Genomic DNA, 19,134 nt, shown 5'->3' with positions numbered 1-19,134 from the left:
TCCAGATCTCTTTCTCCTCCTCCTGCGTTACCTCTTTGAGGGTTTTTTTGTTTGCTTTGGATTTTTTGTTTTGTTTTGTTGCTGTTAACCCCTTTGAATTGCAAGGGAAAATTCATTTGATTCAACTGTTCTGTTAATGATGGGCATTCAACTTTCGGAAATATCTCTATGGAAGCAATTATAGTCTACTAAAAATGAAGGAATATAGAGATCTTTTATTTATTTATTTATTTTAAGATTTTATTTTTAAGTAATCTCTACACCCAACGTGGGGCTCGAACTCACAACACCGAGATCAGGAGTCGCATGTTCCATTGACTGAGCCTGCCAGGCACCCATATAGAGATCTTTTAATTTTCCAGGCTTTTGGCTATCCTGTGCAGATTTTTATTTTAAGAGGGTGGTGTTTGAAAATATTTGTTGTGATAACGAGAATTTTCAGAAGATTCCTAGAAGGGGTGTAATTGGGAAATTGTAAGGACAGGATCGGGCATTTGAGGCCAGAACATGACGTTTTGTGCTGAACTCCGGTCAGCAGGTCCTGGACTTCCCCTCCCTCGTGACCCTGATGGCCCACCGCAGAGCATGAGCAAGGGCACCCCGGGGAAGGCTGAGCTGTCTGTGTTTTACTCAGCCTTCGTTGAGGGTCGGTGTGACTCTTTAAATCGGAAAGAGAAAGGAAAGTGAAAGATGCCCAGACTTAGACTAAAGGAAACTTGCAGAGAGCAAGTTCCACTGTCGTTGGAATGTGGCTGCCACCTCCCAAGCAAAATTATTTTCAAGGCCTCTGATCATATGTCATTTTGCTTAGCAATGTAAAATGTTTTTAATTTACTATTTAAACCCAAAACACAGATAATGGAGCCAGTGTTTTCAGGGAGCTGCTCAGTACTTCTCAAGATAAAATGGCTCTATCGGGGTGTGGCCAGAAGCCACAGGAAATTATGCTCGTTTTGCCTTCCATTGAGTTAACATCTGTGCACTTGCGATTGCGGCCATGGGTCCTGCTCCCCTGGAAACTCAAGAGTACCCCTAGATGCAATTTCTCTCTAATTTTTAAAAATGTAATAACTTGTCCTGATGCGCTATCACTTAGTGATGTCTGATATGCGTACATTTATATGTGAAAATAAAAAATTGTAGAGTTAGAAATGTTTTTTTTTTTTGACTTCAAGACTGGCATATCATGTCAGATGGGAAAAGGAAATCACAAAGTGTTATGAACACTACAATTTCAGAAAAAAAACCATAAATACACATTCTGATGAATGATGTATGTGCCTCTGTATACGTGTAACAAAAAGGCATGGAAATTTATGTGCCCTCTTTGTTGACATTGGAAACTACCTGGGGGGTAGGTAGGAGGAGGAAATTGGGGGGGGGGGGCGCGGTGGTGAGGCCTTGGTCAGCCAGAGAGAGCCACAGAGTCCGTGAAGTGAGAAGTGAGAGGGTGTGGATTTAGTGGACGGAGGGCGGGTGCTGAGCCCTTCTGAAGACTAATGGGGCAAAAGCCAAACTGAGTCGTTGGGGAGCAGCTGGGAAGTGGGAGAACGGAGCCGGTAAGTGTATGCGGCGCTTCCCACAAATCTGGCTGTGAGCGAGACAGAAAGTGGGATAGAGGCTAAGCAGGGCAGTTTTGTTCTGCTCCGTTCTAATTTGGGAGAGACCTAAGCATGTTCAAGTGCTGCTGGGAAGGATCCAGCTGAGAGGGAGTAAGAGTCAGGAGGAGAGAGAAAGGACGGCATCAGAAGGACAGATGTTTTCATTATTTTCACAATTGATTCTTACGCTCTCGTGGCCCACATGCCCCCAGGCCCATTTAAACCTCCAGAGAAAGAAAACCATCCTTAGATAAGCTTGGACCGTACAGGCACAGCCACAGGCAGGTGACCGCTACAGTGGAAGGGTTTGAACGCATCTCACCAGGTGCTTTAAAGAAATGTATCGTCTAATACAATTTATTTTTGTATTAAGCATATGTCATATGTTCCCAAAGAGCTGCCGGTAAATCACAGGGATCGGGAACCCCGAGGCCTGTGTTTCTACCACAAACGGCTCGTTTCCTTGTGACAGTTTAAAGTGAGGTGTCCAGCTCATAAGTGGAGAAGAAAGGCCTTCCTGTGCTATTTGAGAAGACGGATTTTAAGACAAATATTCTCTCTTAACAAAACAGGTTTAAGTGCCAGGTGAGATCAGCCACCTGGTAAAAAGAGAGATTTAATTGCTGGTTGCCACATAAGTGACAATCAAATGCTCAGCCATTTCCTTCTCTAGAGATTTCTCAAATATAGGAGTCATTCATTTATTTATTCAACAAATATTTGAGCTCTTTGAAATCACATTATTCTAGGAAATAACGAGGAAGGGAGACAAAAGAAATCTAAAAGAGTATAGGTGGCTTAAAATACCTCCAAGAGTTTAAAATATGGAGAGGTGAGACCATTGTGATGGTGATAGCAGGGGCTCACGGCTGTAGCACGCGTCCCAGGCACTGTCCTCGGTGTGGTACGCATGCTCACTCTGCGCACAACAAGCCTGCGAGAGCTGCTGTTACCGGTCCCATTTCACAGTTGGGGAAATGGAGAAAATACGTGACTTGCCGAGTTCACACAGCTAGTAAGTTAAGTGATGGAGCTTGGAATCAAACCCAGCTGGCCTGACTCTTCAGTCCACGCCGTCAACCACTGCCCGATTTGGTCTCTCGTGAGACAGATGTAAACACGTAGAAACAGTTAACAAATGATAGAAAACAAACGTATGATTATCGGTTCATGGATGTGATAGCAACGGAAAGTACTGTACAAATTCGAGTACTGCAAGAGTACTGGAACGTGACTGACTCGACAGGCCTTCGCTAGCCTAGGGTGAAAGGTGAGAGGATCGGAACGAGGAAGAAGAGAAAGGTGTGGTCAGGAAAGCAGGAGAGGTGCCTTCCGGGGAGAGAGTCTCAGCTTATCCCTTGCTGCTCCCGTGACCCACATCAGTATGTGTGTGTGCTTTCATATTTTTCTTGTAAGATACATACACACACACACGGGCGCCTGGGGGGCTCAGTCGATTAAGCGTCTGCCTTCGGCTCAGGTCATGATCCCAGGGTCCTGGGATCGAGTCCCGCATCGGGCTCTCTGCTCCGCGGGGAGCCTGCTTTTCCCTCTCCCACTCCCCCTGCTCGTGTTCCCTCTCTCTGTCTCTCTCTGTCAAATAAATAAGTAAAAAATTTTTTTAAAAATACACAGTGTACATTTGTGTACACATGTCCATGTCCGTTTCCGTCAGTCCTGGTTTTATAAAATGAGCATAGATGCAAACACACACATACACAGTGTGGCCTTTTTTTCCTGTTAATATTTTCCGGAAGTCCCTCTCTAGGCCAGCAGAGCAAACTGATTCTTTTTAATGCTACACATAGATGTACAGTTTCCCAGATTTTTGCTTTGTCAGACAGTGCTGCAGTCAGTATCTTTGTAACTATGTCCTTATGTACTGGTGCTTTTATTTACATGGGCTTTTGTTGCTGGGCTACAGTATATGTGTGTTTTTAATTGTAATAGATTTTTCCAGATGGCTCTTCAAAAAGGCTGTAACAATTCAGATTTTACTAGCAGTGCAGGGGAGGGTACTTTTCCCTCCATCGCCACCAGCGATGGGCGCAGTCACTCTATTTTTGCCAGTTTCTTGGTGATGAAGTGCTGTCTCGTTGTTATCTTAATTTGCATGTCCGTTGCGTAGTATGAGTGTCTTTTATGTTATTTTATTGGATATTTGGATCGGCCATGCTGTGATTTCCTATTCATGGCCTTTCCCCAATTTTAAAATTGCGTTTGTCTTTCCATGTCACTTCATGTGAATTCTCTGTACATTACATTTATAGACCCTTTTTCACCTTCATTACAAAACACTGAAAGATGCATCTTCTATTCATTGACTTACTTTTACAGCTTTTGCCAAAAATCTTTTAAAATTTTTAAAAAGCTAAATAAATTGACTTTTCTTTTACAGCTTCTGGGTTTCTGTCCTGATTAAGGTTTCCCTGAACCTTAAATTTTATGTGTAGTCTCCTAGATTTTTCCTAAGACTATTTTTTCATTTAAATTTTAATTATTAAATATATATTTTTTGTTTTGGTTTGGTTTTTTAAAAGATTTTATTTAGAGAGAGAGAGCACAAGCAGGGGGAGGGACAGAGAGAGAGGGAGAGAGAATCTCCAGCAGGCTTCCCACTGAGTGCAGAGCCCAACGATACAGGGCTCAATCCCACAATCCTGAGATCATGCACAACCTGAGCCAAAATCAAGGGTCGGACGCTTAACCAGCTGAGCTACCTAGGCGCCCCGGTTGTTTTTTGTTTGTTTATTTTTTGTTTTTGTTTTAAGTAAACTATACCTCCAATGTGGGGCTCGAACTCATGACACTGAGATCAAGAGTCTCATGCTCCTCCGACTGAGCCAGCCAGCCACCCCAATTATTAAATATTTTATACATAGAAAAATGTGTATAATATTTACATAAAGTTTGAAGTAACTTCTCAAATTTTTGGTTTCAGAACATTTTTATACTCTTAAAAATTATGGAAGGGGGCGCCTGGGGATCTCAGTCGGTGAAGTGTCTGCCTTCGGCTCAGGTCACAATCCCAGGGTCCTGGGATCGAGCCCCACATCGGGCTCCCTGCTCAGTGGGGAGTCTGCTTCTCCCTGTGCCTCCCCCTCTGCTCTTGATCTCTCCCCTTCTCTCTGTCTCTCTCTCAAATGAATAAATAAAATCTTTTAAAAAAATTACTGAAGATTTTAAAGAGCTTTTGTTTATGTGGATTTTGCCTATCAATATTTGCTAAATTAGAAAGAATTTAAAACTGATAAAATGTATTTATTTTTAAATGACAGTAAGCTACCCATTATCTGTTAATACAAATAATTTTTTTTAAAGATTTTATTTATTTATTTATTTATTTATTTATTGGAGAGAGAGAGAAACAGCATGAGAGGGGAGAGGGTCAGAGGGAGAAGCAGAGTTCCCGCTGAGCTGGGAGCCCAATGTGGGACTCGATCCCAGGACTCCGGGATCATGACCTGAGCCGAAGGCAGTCGCTTAACCAACTGAGCCACCCAAGCGCCCTGCAGTTTCTTTTGTTAACTTTCCATTCAGCAGGCATTCAGCAGTGTAAGCTCTACAAAGCTATTGTGTATGTTTCCTCAATTCAAGACAGTAATTACCTGTCAGGGTTCTTCAGTGGCTGTGTTTTTATTAATAATTTGGGTGGGTGGATAATTTTAGATTGACAGAAAAAAATACTACAGCGTTCCCATATACTCATCACATAGTTGCAGTGGCTTTTTAATTTCTAATTTGAAAAAAAGTTAAAAGTTTTCAATTTTTGACTTTTAAAGAACTTACCGCATCTATGTTTAAAATTTTCAGATCCCTTTCTTTCTTTTTTTTTTTTTTTAAGATTTTATTTATTATTTGACAGAGAGAGACACAGCGAGAGAGGGAACACAAGTAGGGGGAGAGGGAGAGGGAGAAGCAGTCTTCCCGCCAAGCAGGGAGCCCGATGCGGGGCTCGATCCCAGGACCCTGGGACCATGATCTGAGCCGAAGGCAGACGCTTAACGACTGAGCCACCCAGGTGCCCCAGATCCTTTTTCTTTCAACACGCAATGATTGCTCTCAAAATTATACCTCAGCTTAATTGGCATAGTAATATTATCCACAAATATTTTTTTCCATAAGACATAGTAAGGCAACTTGTTGACATCTATAAAACTGAGGGAAAGATAGCTTCCGTGTAGTTCCACAGAATTACACGTGTAATGCCTAGCTTCTTTGGAAAACATCCCTCCCTTCCATGAGTCAGAGAACTTCCTGATAAGTCAGTTTCATTTTTCTCAGCATCTTTTCATATATATGGTACAGCTTTGGGTTGAGAAAGGGGGTCCTCTGATCTCCCTTTTTAAGCCAATGATCCATCCTTACAAATATAAGAAAAAATACCATAAACAAGTTATCTTTTATTTTAGCATAAATGATTCTTAAGTTTTAAAATAACAGGTTTTTTTGTTTTTAAAGATTTTATTTATTTGAAAGAGTGAACACGTGTGTGCACACACACAGGAGTGAGGGGGAAGGGCAGAAGGAGAGGGAAAAGCAGACTCAGCTCTGAGCAGGGAGCGCAATGTGGGGCTCAATCCCAGGACCCTGGGATCATGACCTGAGCTGAAGACAGATGCTCACCTGACTGAGCCACCCAGGTGCCCCTAAAATAACAGTTTTAGAGAAAACCTTAAAAATTAGAAAAGTTCTTGAAAAATCATAAAAATAGTATTCCAAAAATAAAACAATAATTGTACTCATAGTCTGTTTCCACAGAGGAGCAAGGAAAGATTTGATTTCAAAATAATAATATGTTGAGAATAATATATTGAGTGATAATGAAGTTATAGCAATTTTAGTAGATGTAACCAAGGTAGGTAGTAAATGCACAAGAGAAGAACAGAGAACACATATTCATACCCTTAGAAGTTTCTAGAAAAGTAATAAACATACATTACATTAGCCATCAGAATGATACCATCACAAGTCATGTAGCCTCTAGGAAACTTCACTGTAGCATAAGAGAATGAGAGTAAAAAAGGCAAGTATTATTAAATATTAATTATACATTTTACATTTTATAATTTATAATGTATAAGTATATTGTAGTTGTGAACATGGTTTAGGCTTCATAGACCCTCTGAGGTCTTAAGGCCTCCAAAGTTTCCCCAGACCACACCCTGAGTACCACTGGTTTGCAGTTTTGTACAGTCTTTACGAGTTTAAGTATTACAATTTACTCTGACTTTATAAAATGGATACAAGGGTTTTTCATCTTTTCCTAAGGGCTGGAATTCATTTTGTTTTGTTTTATTTTGTCTTATCAATTCTTCTGCCGCCACCCATTCCCTGTGGCCCAGTGACACATGCACACTCTCCTGAGGAAATGAAGCTGGTCAGGTACAGGAAGGAGGCTGGCTGGTGGGTGGGTCTGCGGTTGACCCCCACCCCCCCCAGTGGCTGCAGGCAACTCAGACCCAGTGACCGTCTCATGTGGTTGACTGTGACACAGGAGGGCTAGACTTTTTCTTTTTTTGAAACCATATTTCCTACACATCAATGCAGAAAGCAGAAAACTGGGTCTTGTTCCTTTAAAATAAAAATTCATATAATTTTCAACATAGAACTCAATATGATACTCTCTTTAGATGCATTTTACCAAAACAAGGCCCCGGGTAGAAACATTAGTGTTCAAAGAAAAGTGGCAGGCTATGGAACTGAATCAGTAGCTTTTATAGCATCGCTGTATGTTATGATCACTAAGGAATAATTAACATCAAATCACTTTTCACAGTTGCTGGAACATTCTAAGCCCTTGGTGAATGTTAGCTCTCATTATTATTGGCATGATGGTTATGGTCACCATCATCAGTGTCACCTCCAGCATCAGCTCCAGGCCCACCAGAGAACCACGTATACTGGTGTTTCTGCACCTGGCGTTCCATCTTTGGCTCTGGTGGCAGCGTGGGTGCCATAGAGAAGCCCTAGATAAGGATATAGCCTCAGGTGTCTTAAAATACAGTGTATTCGTAGAAAATGTGAGGTTCAGTAAGACTAATAGATCAGAAGACAGGTGTCTTTGAAAAGATAGCTGGTAGTGTCCACAATAGCCAAACTGTGGAAAGAGCCCAGATGTCCATGGGCAGATGAATGGATACAGAAGATGTGGTGTATGCATACAATGTATTACTCTTCAGCCATCCAAAAAAATGAAATCTTGCCATTTGCAATGACGTGGATGGAACTAGAGGGTATTATGCTAAGCGAAATAAGTCAGTCAGAGAAAGACAATTACAATATGATGTCACTCACTCTTACGAAACAAAACAGAGGGTCATAGGGGAAAGGAGGGAAAAATAAAACGACGAAATCAGAGAGGGAAACAAACCATAAGAGACTCTTAATCATAGGAAACAAAGGTCGCTGGTGGGGAGAGGAGGGGACATATGGTCACTGGGTGATGGGCATTAAGGAGGGCATGTGATGTAATGAGCACTGGGTATTATATAAGACTGATGAATCACAGAACTGTACCCCTGAAACAAATAATACATTATATGTTAATTAATTGAATCTAAATTTTAAAAAAGAAAAGAAAAGATAGCTTGTTACAGTTCCCAAAAGGCAAGGGCAGCTACATCCCGGGGGGCTACATAGGGAACCCCAGGGTCAGTTGGCAGGCAGAGGGAGGGAAGGGAAATGTGGCCAGTAGCATTTATTGTGGTTTCCACAGGAAGGATCGAGTGAGGCAGAGTAAGCAGGTTTAAGATTGGCTAGTTTGAATGGTTTCACTGGGCTCTGTGGCCTAGGGGCTGTCCCTGGTTGTCTGGCACCTGGGCCTGGGGTGACAAAGGCAGGTGGATAATCGCCCCGAGTGTGAGAGCCTGAGGCAGGAGGTGGTTGGAGTGTGGGCTCTGGATTGGCTGGTTTGCCTTTGAAAGGTGTGCTCACAAGCGAGTAGTTCACTGTCTCTAGGAATTGGCAGTCCCCCGAGGGCCAGCAAGGCTCCAGATGTCAGAGCATCAGACAGAGAAAACAGGAGATGTACTTAATACACAAGGCTTCCACAGGCTGGGTCTGCTGAACTTCTAGCCCCCTCTCCCTCTTCTACCTGAAATGGATTCTCCAAGGGCGAAAGAGCTCCAGGGACCTTACATGGTCTCAAACCTCCCCCCTCCACCCCCTGAGTTTCCCACTTCCATCAGCCCACCATTGCTGCCATCCGGGGTTCCAGGCCTGGGACAGTTACCTCATCTGGTTATAAGATTCACACTGATCCCCTTAATATTCACCCCAACTGATAAAGGCCAGAGTCTTTCGAAAAGAACTTTTACTTAAAAACCAGAGGAAGAAACTTAGCAAATAAGAGAGGTGTATGACTTAGGGTCCAGAGTTCCATTGCAGAGGGTGGGCATCAGGCCGAGGAGTGGCATGAGCCCAGAGCCTAGGCCTGACCCAGCCAAGGATGGTTCACTTTGGCCTCGGCAGGGGCTGTGCAAAGTGGGAAGGCAGGGGACAAAGCTGCAGGGGTGCTCTGCAGCCGGGCTGCAGGAAATGGAGAACCATGGATTGTGCTCTGCTGGGGAGGGCTGTGAACAGCGCTGTGCCCCAGGAAGATTCTGCTGGCCTCAGTGTTCAAGTGAACTTCGGATCCAGAAAGCTTAGAATTACTTAGCAGGCGGTATCTTCTCAGGGGTTATTATGTGCGGGACGGGGCCAAGAACTTTACCAGCTTTTTTCCATGTGTTCTTCATACCTCTGCCATCAGGAAGGTTCTGTTATCAGCCCTGTGTGTACTGGATGAGAAAACCCAAGTTTAGAGAGGCCCAGGAACTTGCTCAAGGTTACAGGGGTAGTCGCTAGTCGAGCTGAGGCTTGAACCCAAGCTGGCGGGACAGCCATGGGCCTGACCCCCTTTCTGCTGCACAGTTCAGTGGGGGAGGTGCTGCACGGGGAGCTCCTGCGGACCAGACCCGCACGAGTGCTCGCTGCCACGGTGTGTCATGAGGAGCTGAAGGCTGGGGTAACCTGGGGAGGATGGTGACGCGTTTAACAAAAACGGGGCACACAGGCTTAGGGGGGCATATCATAGGCAGGGTGAAACTTGATTTTAAATGGAGTGGTACATACCATGATCTAGCTACAAGAGAAAGTGATGGGCCTAGAACCAGTCCGTTTCTATGCAGGCATCCTTCAAGTAATCTTGCATTCCACAGACAAAGGCATACTGTCGAGTGCTTGGGCCATGACCTCCTTTCTCTTCTGCCGCTTTCATATATGACCTGCAAGACGGCTGACCCACTGGAACCTGCACACGTCCAAAGAGCCTCCAGCAAGCTGCTCTCCACGAATCACCTCTGCTGGGTCACCCGTGGTGGTCAGCTTGTTGGGCATGGTGCAGATGTGCTTTTCATTCCCTGTTACCTAATTAGCAGAGAAATCTCTGTCTAGGTCTGTATTACTGGTGGGGACTTTCCATTATTTAACCAAGTCAAGAAAGAAACCAGTGTTTCCCAATTAAGGCTTTTGCTTTTTTTCTGGTTCTAAATTCGTTTATTTCTATAACACAGCTCCTGTGCGCTCAGACCTTGGCTGGGATGAACCACCCAACAGGCTGATTCATGGCTCCTGCCCTCATTTCCACTCTGGTTTCTATGGAAATAGACAGCAGAAGGCTCAAAACAAGGTGAGGGCTCGGAGACACCTCATGATTCTGGGCCTTTCACAAACCCTATTTGTCCAACATCTGTTTCCATGGAAACAGATGCAGAGAAGGTCAACCAGTGGACTTTTTTTTCTCTCTTATCTAATTTTTTTTACAAATAATGAAACAATGCATGGCTTTTTCCTATTATCACGGAGTTTTGGAATAGTACATTACCTATAATGAGGCATGTAGATTTCGAATCTTGACCCATTGGATAAATCCTTGTGCTGAAATACACTCCTCATTATTTCATTTTATAATTTTTATTCAATAAATAAACTTGTTTTACCTACCCTATGAAATCACTGTCACTCGGCATTCAAGAAACATTTAGCGTGTTAGGTTCTGGGAGTGTGACTGGAGGAAAAAATAGTGCCTGCCCTACCATGGCCTCCAGCTTCACAGTTCAAGGCATCTGTGCCCCGGGTGGTAACTCAGGCCCCCACCTGCATCTCTGGGGCTTGGTTGTAAGGACTCAGGGTTGGTTTGGCTCCAGGTGAGCCAGTTTGTATCTAAATTCTCTGTACCACATATGTTCTATAAAATATTGAATACGGCTGCTATGTAAAACATAGAAATAAGGGCAGTCTTCTATTACAGTGAGCAAAATGAGCATTGCACCATACTCAATTTTGCAGAATGACAAGAGTACAGAAGTGACTGTCATTAAGCAGTTGCTGGACCTGGTGTATTAACGATCTGCTGCTAAGAACAGTCAAGTGGATGTCACTCACATCTTTAAAAGGAAAAGCTGAGCAAGTTCCCCTGAAATAGAAAAAACCAGAAGCAAAGTAAAAGTCGTCATTGCTCTGTGGGAGCCACATTACAGAGAATTAGTTATGCAATTCATTTAGCGGCCAACTATGTGCTTTTTTTTTTTTAAGATTTTATTTTTAAGTAATCTCTACACCCAACGTGAGGCTCAAACTCACAACCCTGAGATCAAGAGTCGCACGCTCCACTGACTGAGCCAGCCAGGCGCCCCATGTGCTACTTTTTGGCATTTATTTTGATATTATCTTTCATGATTAATTCATCTTTTTTTATTCATCTTTTTTTCATTGTTGTTTATTCGCACTGCCTTTTATTCTCTGGTAATGAACTTACAAGTGCCACCAGGGCAGGGACAATGTCAGCTTGGCTCACAGGGCACTCCCACCACCTAGCACAATCCATGACACATGCTGGTGGCTGGACAGAGATCCACTGAGGAAGTGCTCACAGCGGATAGTTGTGCAAGACTGCTTATAGTTTCTCACTGTAGAGAATCCTCCAGAGGAATGTAATCAGCCAGAGGCCCCTGCTCCAGGCCCCGGAGAATTTTCACAAAGTGCTCATGCCTGTTAGAACCCCCCCAGCTCACTAGAACCCTCATCCCAGCAGGCCCCCTCAGCTTCTGGCTCAGTTGTTGAAATACATTTAAATGGAATCATACAGTATGACATCTTCTGAGTCTGGCTCATTTGCTCAGTGTTATGTTTGTGGGTGCACTGGGTAGGCTTTGCTAACTGATACAAAGCACCCCAAACCTTAGTGGCCTAAAAAAGCCACAGTCGTGATCCAGTATTGGCTGAGCAGATGCTCAGCTGGTTTCACCTGGGCTCACTCCCGTGGCTGCATCTGGCTGGAGGTCAGCTGGGTGGAAGGTCCAAGGTGGTTTCACGGTCTGGCAGGTGGTGCCGGCAGAAGGGCCTGTCCTTCTCCTCTGGTGAGCTCACTGGGTGTCTTCACAGCAAGTGTGGCCGAATTCCCAGAGGCTGAAGGCAGACACCGCCAGGCCTTTGAGGCCTTGGAACTGTTGGGCCTTGCTTCTGCCACACCCTACTGGTCAGAGTCATGGCCAGCCCCACCTGAAGGGGTCAGGGGTGCGTGGTCCTCCTCCGTGAGGGAGGGTTTGCAAAGCACATTGCAAAGGGGCGCTTGCTGGAGTAGAGAGTTGCTGTGTGTTGAACAATCCACCACAGTGAGATTCATCTCAGAACAAACCATTTTAAGATAGCCTTTCTGTGCTAAACAAAATGATCTTTTGTGACTTCACAAAACAAACAAAAAAGACAATAAATCAAGAAGTTCTTTCCAAATGAAGTTAAGAGTTTTTAGCAATCTAAATTGACATTTACTGGGGCGCCTGGGTGGCTCAGTCGTTAAGCGTCTGCCTTCGGCTCAGGTCATGGTCCCAGGGTCCTGGGATCGAACCCCGCATCAGGCTCCCTGCTCAGCAGGAAGCCAGCTTCTCCCTCTCCCACTCCCACTGCTTGTGTTCCCTCTCTCGCTGTGTTTCCCTCTGTCAAATAAATAAATAAATAAATAAATAAATAAATAAATAATAAATTAATTAATTGACATTTATTACCATCTAAACCTTACCCAACATGGGAAAATCCAACCACCCGTGCCACCCGTGATAGTCTGAATCTCACCCTTTTCCAGCTTTACTGGGGTTCACCTCCAGTTTGTAATTTCAGAAACTTAATATTTTCCCTAACAATCAGAAAGCCGTGTTGTAAGGAGTAAATGAGTATCTGTGTGTAGTCTGAGCCGAGTGCCTGGCGCACACCATCTGTGGTCTGAGCAGTAGCTCTTCTGTTTTCTCCTGCATCGTCCCAAGTTGATCAAGCTTTGGGAACCTCACAGAAGTGGACTCAGCAAGAATTCATTTACTTAACATATGTTTGTCGAACACCTACTATATGTCTGGGCCTATTCTGTGTCCTTACTGATTTTTCTGTCCATTTGTCCTACCAGTTATGGAGCGAGGAATATAGAAGTCTCTGATTATAATTGTAGACTTGCAATTTTTGTGTTACCTATTTTAGAGTTCTTTTGTTTTAAGCATCTATATCTGTAACTGTTATGTTGACCCACAACATCCCACAGCATCCCACCCCTTTATCATTATGAAATATCCTCTTTGTCTCTCACTGTTCCTAGACTGCTTTGTCCGTCTGATATAAATATAGCCACTCCATTTCTCTTATGCACACCGTTCACCTGGTATATCACTTTTTCCATTCTTCTACCTGCAGCCTATCTGTGTCTCTGAATTTAAAGTGCCTTCTCAGGGCGCCCGGGTGGCTCAGTGGGTTAAGCGTCTTCCTTCGGCTCAGGTCATGATCCCGGGGTCCATGGGATCGAGCCCCACATCGGGCTCCCCGCTCAGCAGGGAGCCTGCTTCTCCCTCTGCCTCTGCCGCTCCCCCTGCTTGTGCTTTCTCTCTCTCTGTCATATAAATAAAATCTTTAAAAGAGATTAAAGTACTTTCTCATAAGTCACGGGAATGAAAGGTACAGCATAGGGCATATAGTTAATAATACTGGTAATACAGTTAAGATGAGCATTTCATAATATGTATGATTGCTGAATCACTGTGTTGTACACCTGAAACTAATTTGATATTATATGTCAACCATACTTCAATTAAAGAAAGTTTGTTTAGGGGCACCTGGCTGGCTCAGTCAGTGGAGCATACAGCTCTTGATCTCAAGGTCAAGCGTTCAAGCCCCACATTAAGGATAAGGGATTACTTAAATAAACTTAAAAAAAATTTTTTTAAATAATAAAGTGCTTCTCTGTAGGCAGGATGTAGCCGGATTCTGCTTTTTTATCCAGTCTTACAATCTCTGCCTTTGATTGGATTGTTTATTTAGTGCATCCATAAACACTTTAAACAGTTTTATTGAGGTATAATTTACATATCATAAAGGTCATCTTTTCTAAGTGTACAACTCAAATGATTTTTAGTACATTTACAGAGTTGCACTACTATCCCCAAAATTCAATGATAGAACATTTCTGTCATCCCCAAAGGTGGAATTTCTGTCCATCTTTCCCCTGCCCCCAAGCAACCACCAATCTGCTTTCTGTCTGTATAGATTTGCCTTTTCTGGACGCTTCTCTCTTTCTTTCTCTCTTTTTTTTTCTCTCTTCCCAGAGAGAACTGGGAGCAGGAGCAGAGGGAGAGGAGAGAGAGACTCTCAAGGAGGCTCCACACCCAGCACAGAGCCGTGTAGACACAGGGCTCAATCTCACAACCCCGAGATCACGATCTGAGCCAAAGTGAAGAGTTAGACGCTTAACTGCCTGAGCCACCCAGGCGCCCCTGGACATTTCTAATAGTATATAGTCTTTTGCATCTGGTGGCTTTCATTTCATACGCTTTTGAGGTTTAACCCTATTATAGAATGCAGCCGTCGTTCATTCCTTTCTGTGGCTAACTAGTATTGCGCTGTATGGATGTACCACTTTGTGTTGATCTGTTCGCTGGTCGGTAGACATTTGCATTGTTTCCACTTTTTTAGCTATCATAAATAACACTGCTGTGAACATCTGTGTACAGGTCTTTGTGTAGTCTTATGTTTTCATTCTCGTGCGTAGTTACTCAAGAGTGGAATTCCTGGGTCATTTGACACATTCGTGTTTACCTTTTGGTGGAATGGGACTAACTGTTCTTCCAAAGTGGCCGTGCCATTGTTCCATTCCCTCCAGCAGTGTACAAGGGTTCCATTTCTCCACATCCTCCCTGATGTTTGTTCTTGTCTGTTGTTTTGGTTATAACCACACTAGTGGGTGTGAACTGATATGACAATGTGTTTTTCATGTGTATTTTCCTAGTAAGTAATGACATTGAGCATCTTTTCATGCCCTTGCCTGCTGTCTTAGTTGGCTAGGGTTGCTGTAACAAAATATGACAAACTAGGTAGCTTCAAACAACAGAAATGTCCTGCCTCACAGTGCTGGAGGCTAGGAGTCCAAAGTTAAGGTGTCAGTAGGGCCGTGCTCCCCCAGGGCTCTCGGGGAGAATCTGTTCCAGGCCTTTGTCTTATTCCTAGTGTGGCCAGAAGTCCTGGACAGTCCTTGGCTTATAGATGCATGCCTCCAATCTCCGCCTCCCTTGTCCTGTGGCACTGCCCTGTCTCCACATCCTCTTCTTAAAAGGACAGCGGTCATACTGGATTCAGGGCCCATCCTGCTCCAGTATGATCTCACCTTCGCCAAGCACATCTACCACCGCCCTGTTTCGAGTTAGGGTCACCCTCTGAGAGTGTTGAGAAGCTAGAACTGGTGTACTGAATGAGGAATGTACAGACCATGGCCTGCTGAATGAGGGGACACAAACCACACACAGGCAGCTCCCTCGGAATCAGAGCTCCCACTTTGGGGAGGTGAAATCCACGGGGTTGTTTTGATTGAAGGCACTGTTTTAATACACACACACCAAGGAAGTAGAGTCAATAAATTTATTGCTTACAGATCCCAGAACTTGGGGGCTGGGGGGCGGGGTTGGGTTGGACAGTGAGGCAGTTCTCTGTCCCAGGTCAAGAGAAGGCAGGGGATAGAGAGGCAGGGTGGTAAGCACCTGTTACTTGTAAGGTGGTTGGGGCAGAGGTCACTAACTTTTCTCAGACTTAATTCTAAGGGGTTATTTTTAAAGGTGCCTAGGAAAAGCAAAGCAGGAATTTATTGCAGGAATCCTAAACTTGAGTCCTTATCTAAATGTCCAGACTCTGAGTGTGAGTAGGGTTATTATACTAGAAGATGCATCGGCAGCAACTCTGAAAAACATTTTTCTCGTCACACCAAGGTATTGGGGATTTGGACTGCCACATATCTTTTGGGGATACACAACCCAACCCGTAGCACTAACCATTCATATGTGATCTTTGGTGAGATATCTTTTCAAATATTTTGCCCATTTTTAAAACTGGGTTGTTTGTCTTAGTATTGAGTTGTGAGAATTCTTTAAATATTCCGGATACAAGTCCTTTTTCTGATACATGATTTGCAAGTATTTTCTCCCAATGTGTGGCTTGTCTTTTCATTTTCTTTTTATCTTATTAAGTTGTTTAATTCCAGTATTGTTAACATATACTGTTACATTAGTTTCAGGTGGCCTGTCTCCCTTTTCTTAATGGCATCTTTTGAAGCACAAAAGTTTTTTATCTTAATAAAGTCAAAAATTTTTTGGTCTCTTTTTAGTGTTGCATCTAAGGACTCTTGGCCCCACCCAGCGTTTATCAGCTTTGGCACTGTTGACATTTGGGGAGAGCTAGCGCTTTCTTGTGGGGGCTGTCCTTTGTGTTAAGGGATGTTTCACAGCATCCCTGGCCTCCACTCCTTAGATGCCAGTATTATCTACCCTACTCCGGGGTTGTGACAACCAGAAATGTTTCCAGACATTGCTAAATGTCCCTTGGAAGGGGATAAAATCACCCCTAGTTGAAAACCACTGGCCTAAACCAACATGGCAAAGATTTTCTCCTGTGGTTCCCTCTAAGAGTTTTGTCATTTTAGCTCTTACATTTAGATCTAGGACCATTTTTAGTTCATTTTTATGTTTGGTGGGAGGTAAAGATCTAAACTTACCATTTTGCGTGTGAATATCCAATTGGCATAGTACCATTTGTTGAAAAGATATGCTTTGACCTGTTGAATTACTTTGTCAAATTGTCCCTCTGTAAAAAAAAAAAAAATCAGTTGGCATAAACAGAAGCATTTATTTCTGGGCTCTCATTTCTGTCCACTTGATGTATGTCTGTGTTTGTGCTGACATCATATGATTTTAGTTACTGCGGCTCTACAGTAGATTTTGAAATATGAGTCCTCCAGTTTTGTTCTTTTTCAAGAATTTTAAATTTGTTTCATATTCATTCACATTTAATGTAATTACAGATCTACTTGGGTTTAATTCTGCTGTTTGCTGTTTTCTATTTATGTCATCTTTTTATTCCTCTGTTCTCATCTTCTTCACTTGGGTTGCCTTTGGTATTAAACAAGTGTTTTTTGGCATACCATTTTAATGACCATTAGCTTTTTAGCTGTATTTGCCTTTTTCCTTTTAAGCTGGCTCTAGGGATTACAATATGCATGTTTTAAGTATGACAATCTGCTTCTGGTCAATACTGTCTGTTTCTGGTAAAATAGGAGAACTTTGCACCAGTATGGCTCCATTTCTGTTCCTCTTTTGTGCTCTGTTGCCCTATATACTACAACACTATCAACACAGTGTTGTAACTCTTTGCTTTAAATAGTCACATGTCTTTTGAAGAAATTCGTGGGGAAAGAATCTATCTGTGTCTCCACCCACATGTTTACCATTTCCAGAGCTCTTCATTCCTTCTGGTGTGAAGTTACCATCTGACCTCAGTTCCCTTTCGCCTAAAGCTCTGTCTTTAGCATTTCTGGTAATCCAGGTCTGTTAACAGATTCTCTCTGTTTTTAATACCTGGAATTGCCATTATCTCCCCTTCATTTTTGAAGGCTCCTTTCACTGGATGCAAATGTCTTGGCCAATGGGCTTTTCTCTGTTACTATGAATATATCATTCTTTGCCTTTGGGCTTTCACGGTTTCTGATGAAAAGCCAGCTGTTGATTGTATCATAGATCATGGTTTCCCTGAACATGAGGAGTTCTTTTTCTCTTGCTACTTGAGATTTTCTCTTTAATTTTGCAATTTGATTGTGATGTGTCTGGGTGTGGTTTTCTTTGTGTGTCTCCTTGTTTGGGTCCATTGAGCTTCTTGGGCCTATATATTGTAGGGGAGTGGTCAGCCATTATTTATTCAAATATTCTTTCTGCCCCTTTCTCTCCTCTCCTCTGAGAAATCCAATTACAAGTATTTTGGAATTCTTGATATTATCTGACAGATCCCTGAGGCTTTCTTCGTTTTTCTTCAGGGTTTTTTTTCTCTCTATTCTTTGAGCCAGCTCTTTCTGTTGCTCCGTCTTGCAGTTAAGTGATTCTTCTTCCATCTTATATCTGATGTTGAGCCCACCCACTGCAATTTTCATTTCAGTTGTTATGCTTTTCTGTTCTGGAATTCCATTTGGTTCCTTTGTATACTATCCATTTCCCAGTCAAGATTTCCTGGGTTTTTTACTCATTCTTAGTATATTGGCCTTTAGCTCTTGAGCATGCTTTCCTTTAATTCTTTAAACAGTTTTATGATAGCTGCTTTGGGGTCTTTGTCTGCAAAGTCCAATATCTGAGCCTCCTCACAGTTCGTTCTATGGCGATTTTGCCCCAAGTATTGACCAGGCTTTTCTCTTTCTTCGCCGTGTCTAGTAATGTCTTTGGTTGAAAACTAGGCCTTGTAGATAGTATGTTGTGGTGACTCTGGATTATGTTTTGTCCTCCTGAGTGGTGGTGTTGGTTTTAGTAAACAGTTCACCTGCCTGGCCTCTGACCAAGCAATCCCGCTCCCTGTGCTATGCCCCACCCCGGAGGCCTCCCTGTGTAGTTTGCCTGCCAGTCAGCGATATGGGCAGAGATTAGGTTTACATACCTCAAGTCAGGAAGATTTCCACCTGCTGCCACTTGAACCATGTGTAGAGTTGAGGAATACACTTAAACATGCAGAAAAAGTGTAAGTCCTCGCCCAAGCTTTTAATTTTCTCTGGGCCCCCTGGAGTTTTCTGCCTGTGTCTACAGTTTAGCAGTCAGGGATGCCCGGAGGTTTTATTACCTCAGTCTTTCTGCAGCCCTTGACTCTGGCTACTCTACTTGGCTACCAGGTCCACCCCTTCAGCTGGTAAAGCTGTGGGTTTTCACTGCTTGAAATAAATGGGAACTCCCCCAGGCAAGTGGACCATAAATGTGCCATTCTTGCTCAGCTGCCGGAGCACTTCCCCAGTGAGCAAAGACTTCTCAAGGTGCTGCCTGCCATCGGTCATTTTCCAGTGTTCCGAAATGATTGTTCTTAATAAATGTGTCACATTTTGTACTTGATTTCTGTAGAGGAGAATTTCCTGAGCGACGTGTGTTCCTATTACCAAACATCACCAGGCACTATTCTAGGCCCTAGGGAGAGAGCAGTAAATAAAATAGATACTCTGTCAGGAGGA

The 19,134-nt window shown here is 43.3% G+C and overlaps 1 protein-coding gene across 6 annotated transcripts in view; it reads left to right on the top strand.

Moving 5' to 3' along the window:
• Positions 1–19,134, top strand: part of ARMC9 (armadillo repeat containing 9) — a 144,583-nt gene that overhangs the window by 81,435 nt on the left and 44,014 nt on the right. Inside the window, exon 20 of one of the 6 annotated variants that reach the window (XR_015767835.1) lies at positions 10,157–10,272. The exons of 4 other annotated variants lie outside the window; for them this stretch is intronic. Coding sequence is in view for 1 of the 2 variants with exons in the window: in XM_088021509.1 (XP_087877635.1) it covers positions 10,157–10,204 (48 nt within the window). In the remaining variant the exon portion in view is untranslated. Of the gene's footprint in view, positions 1–10,156; positions 10,556–19,134 lie in introns of those variants that run through there. One more of the 6 variants, XM_088021509.1, reaches the window with a different exon arrangement.

The sequence above is a fragment of the Eumetopias jubatus genome, unplaced genomic scaffold, assembly GCF_037043125.1.
Source record: "Eumetopias jubatus isolate StellerSeaLion01/CBP00866 unplaced genomic scaffold, mEumJub1_p1.0 scaffold_3, whole genome shotgun sequence".
Classification (NCBI taxonomy): Eukaryota; Metazoa; Chordata; class Mammalia; order Carnivora; family Otariidae; genus Eumetopias; species Eumetopias jubatus.
The sequence above is the reverse complement of the archived record's forward strand: the minus strand, read 5'-3'. Positions and strand labels throughout refer to the sequence as shown.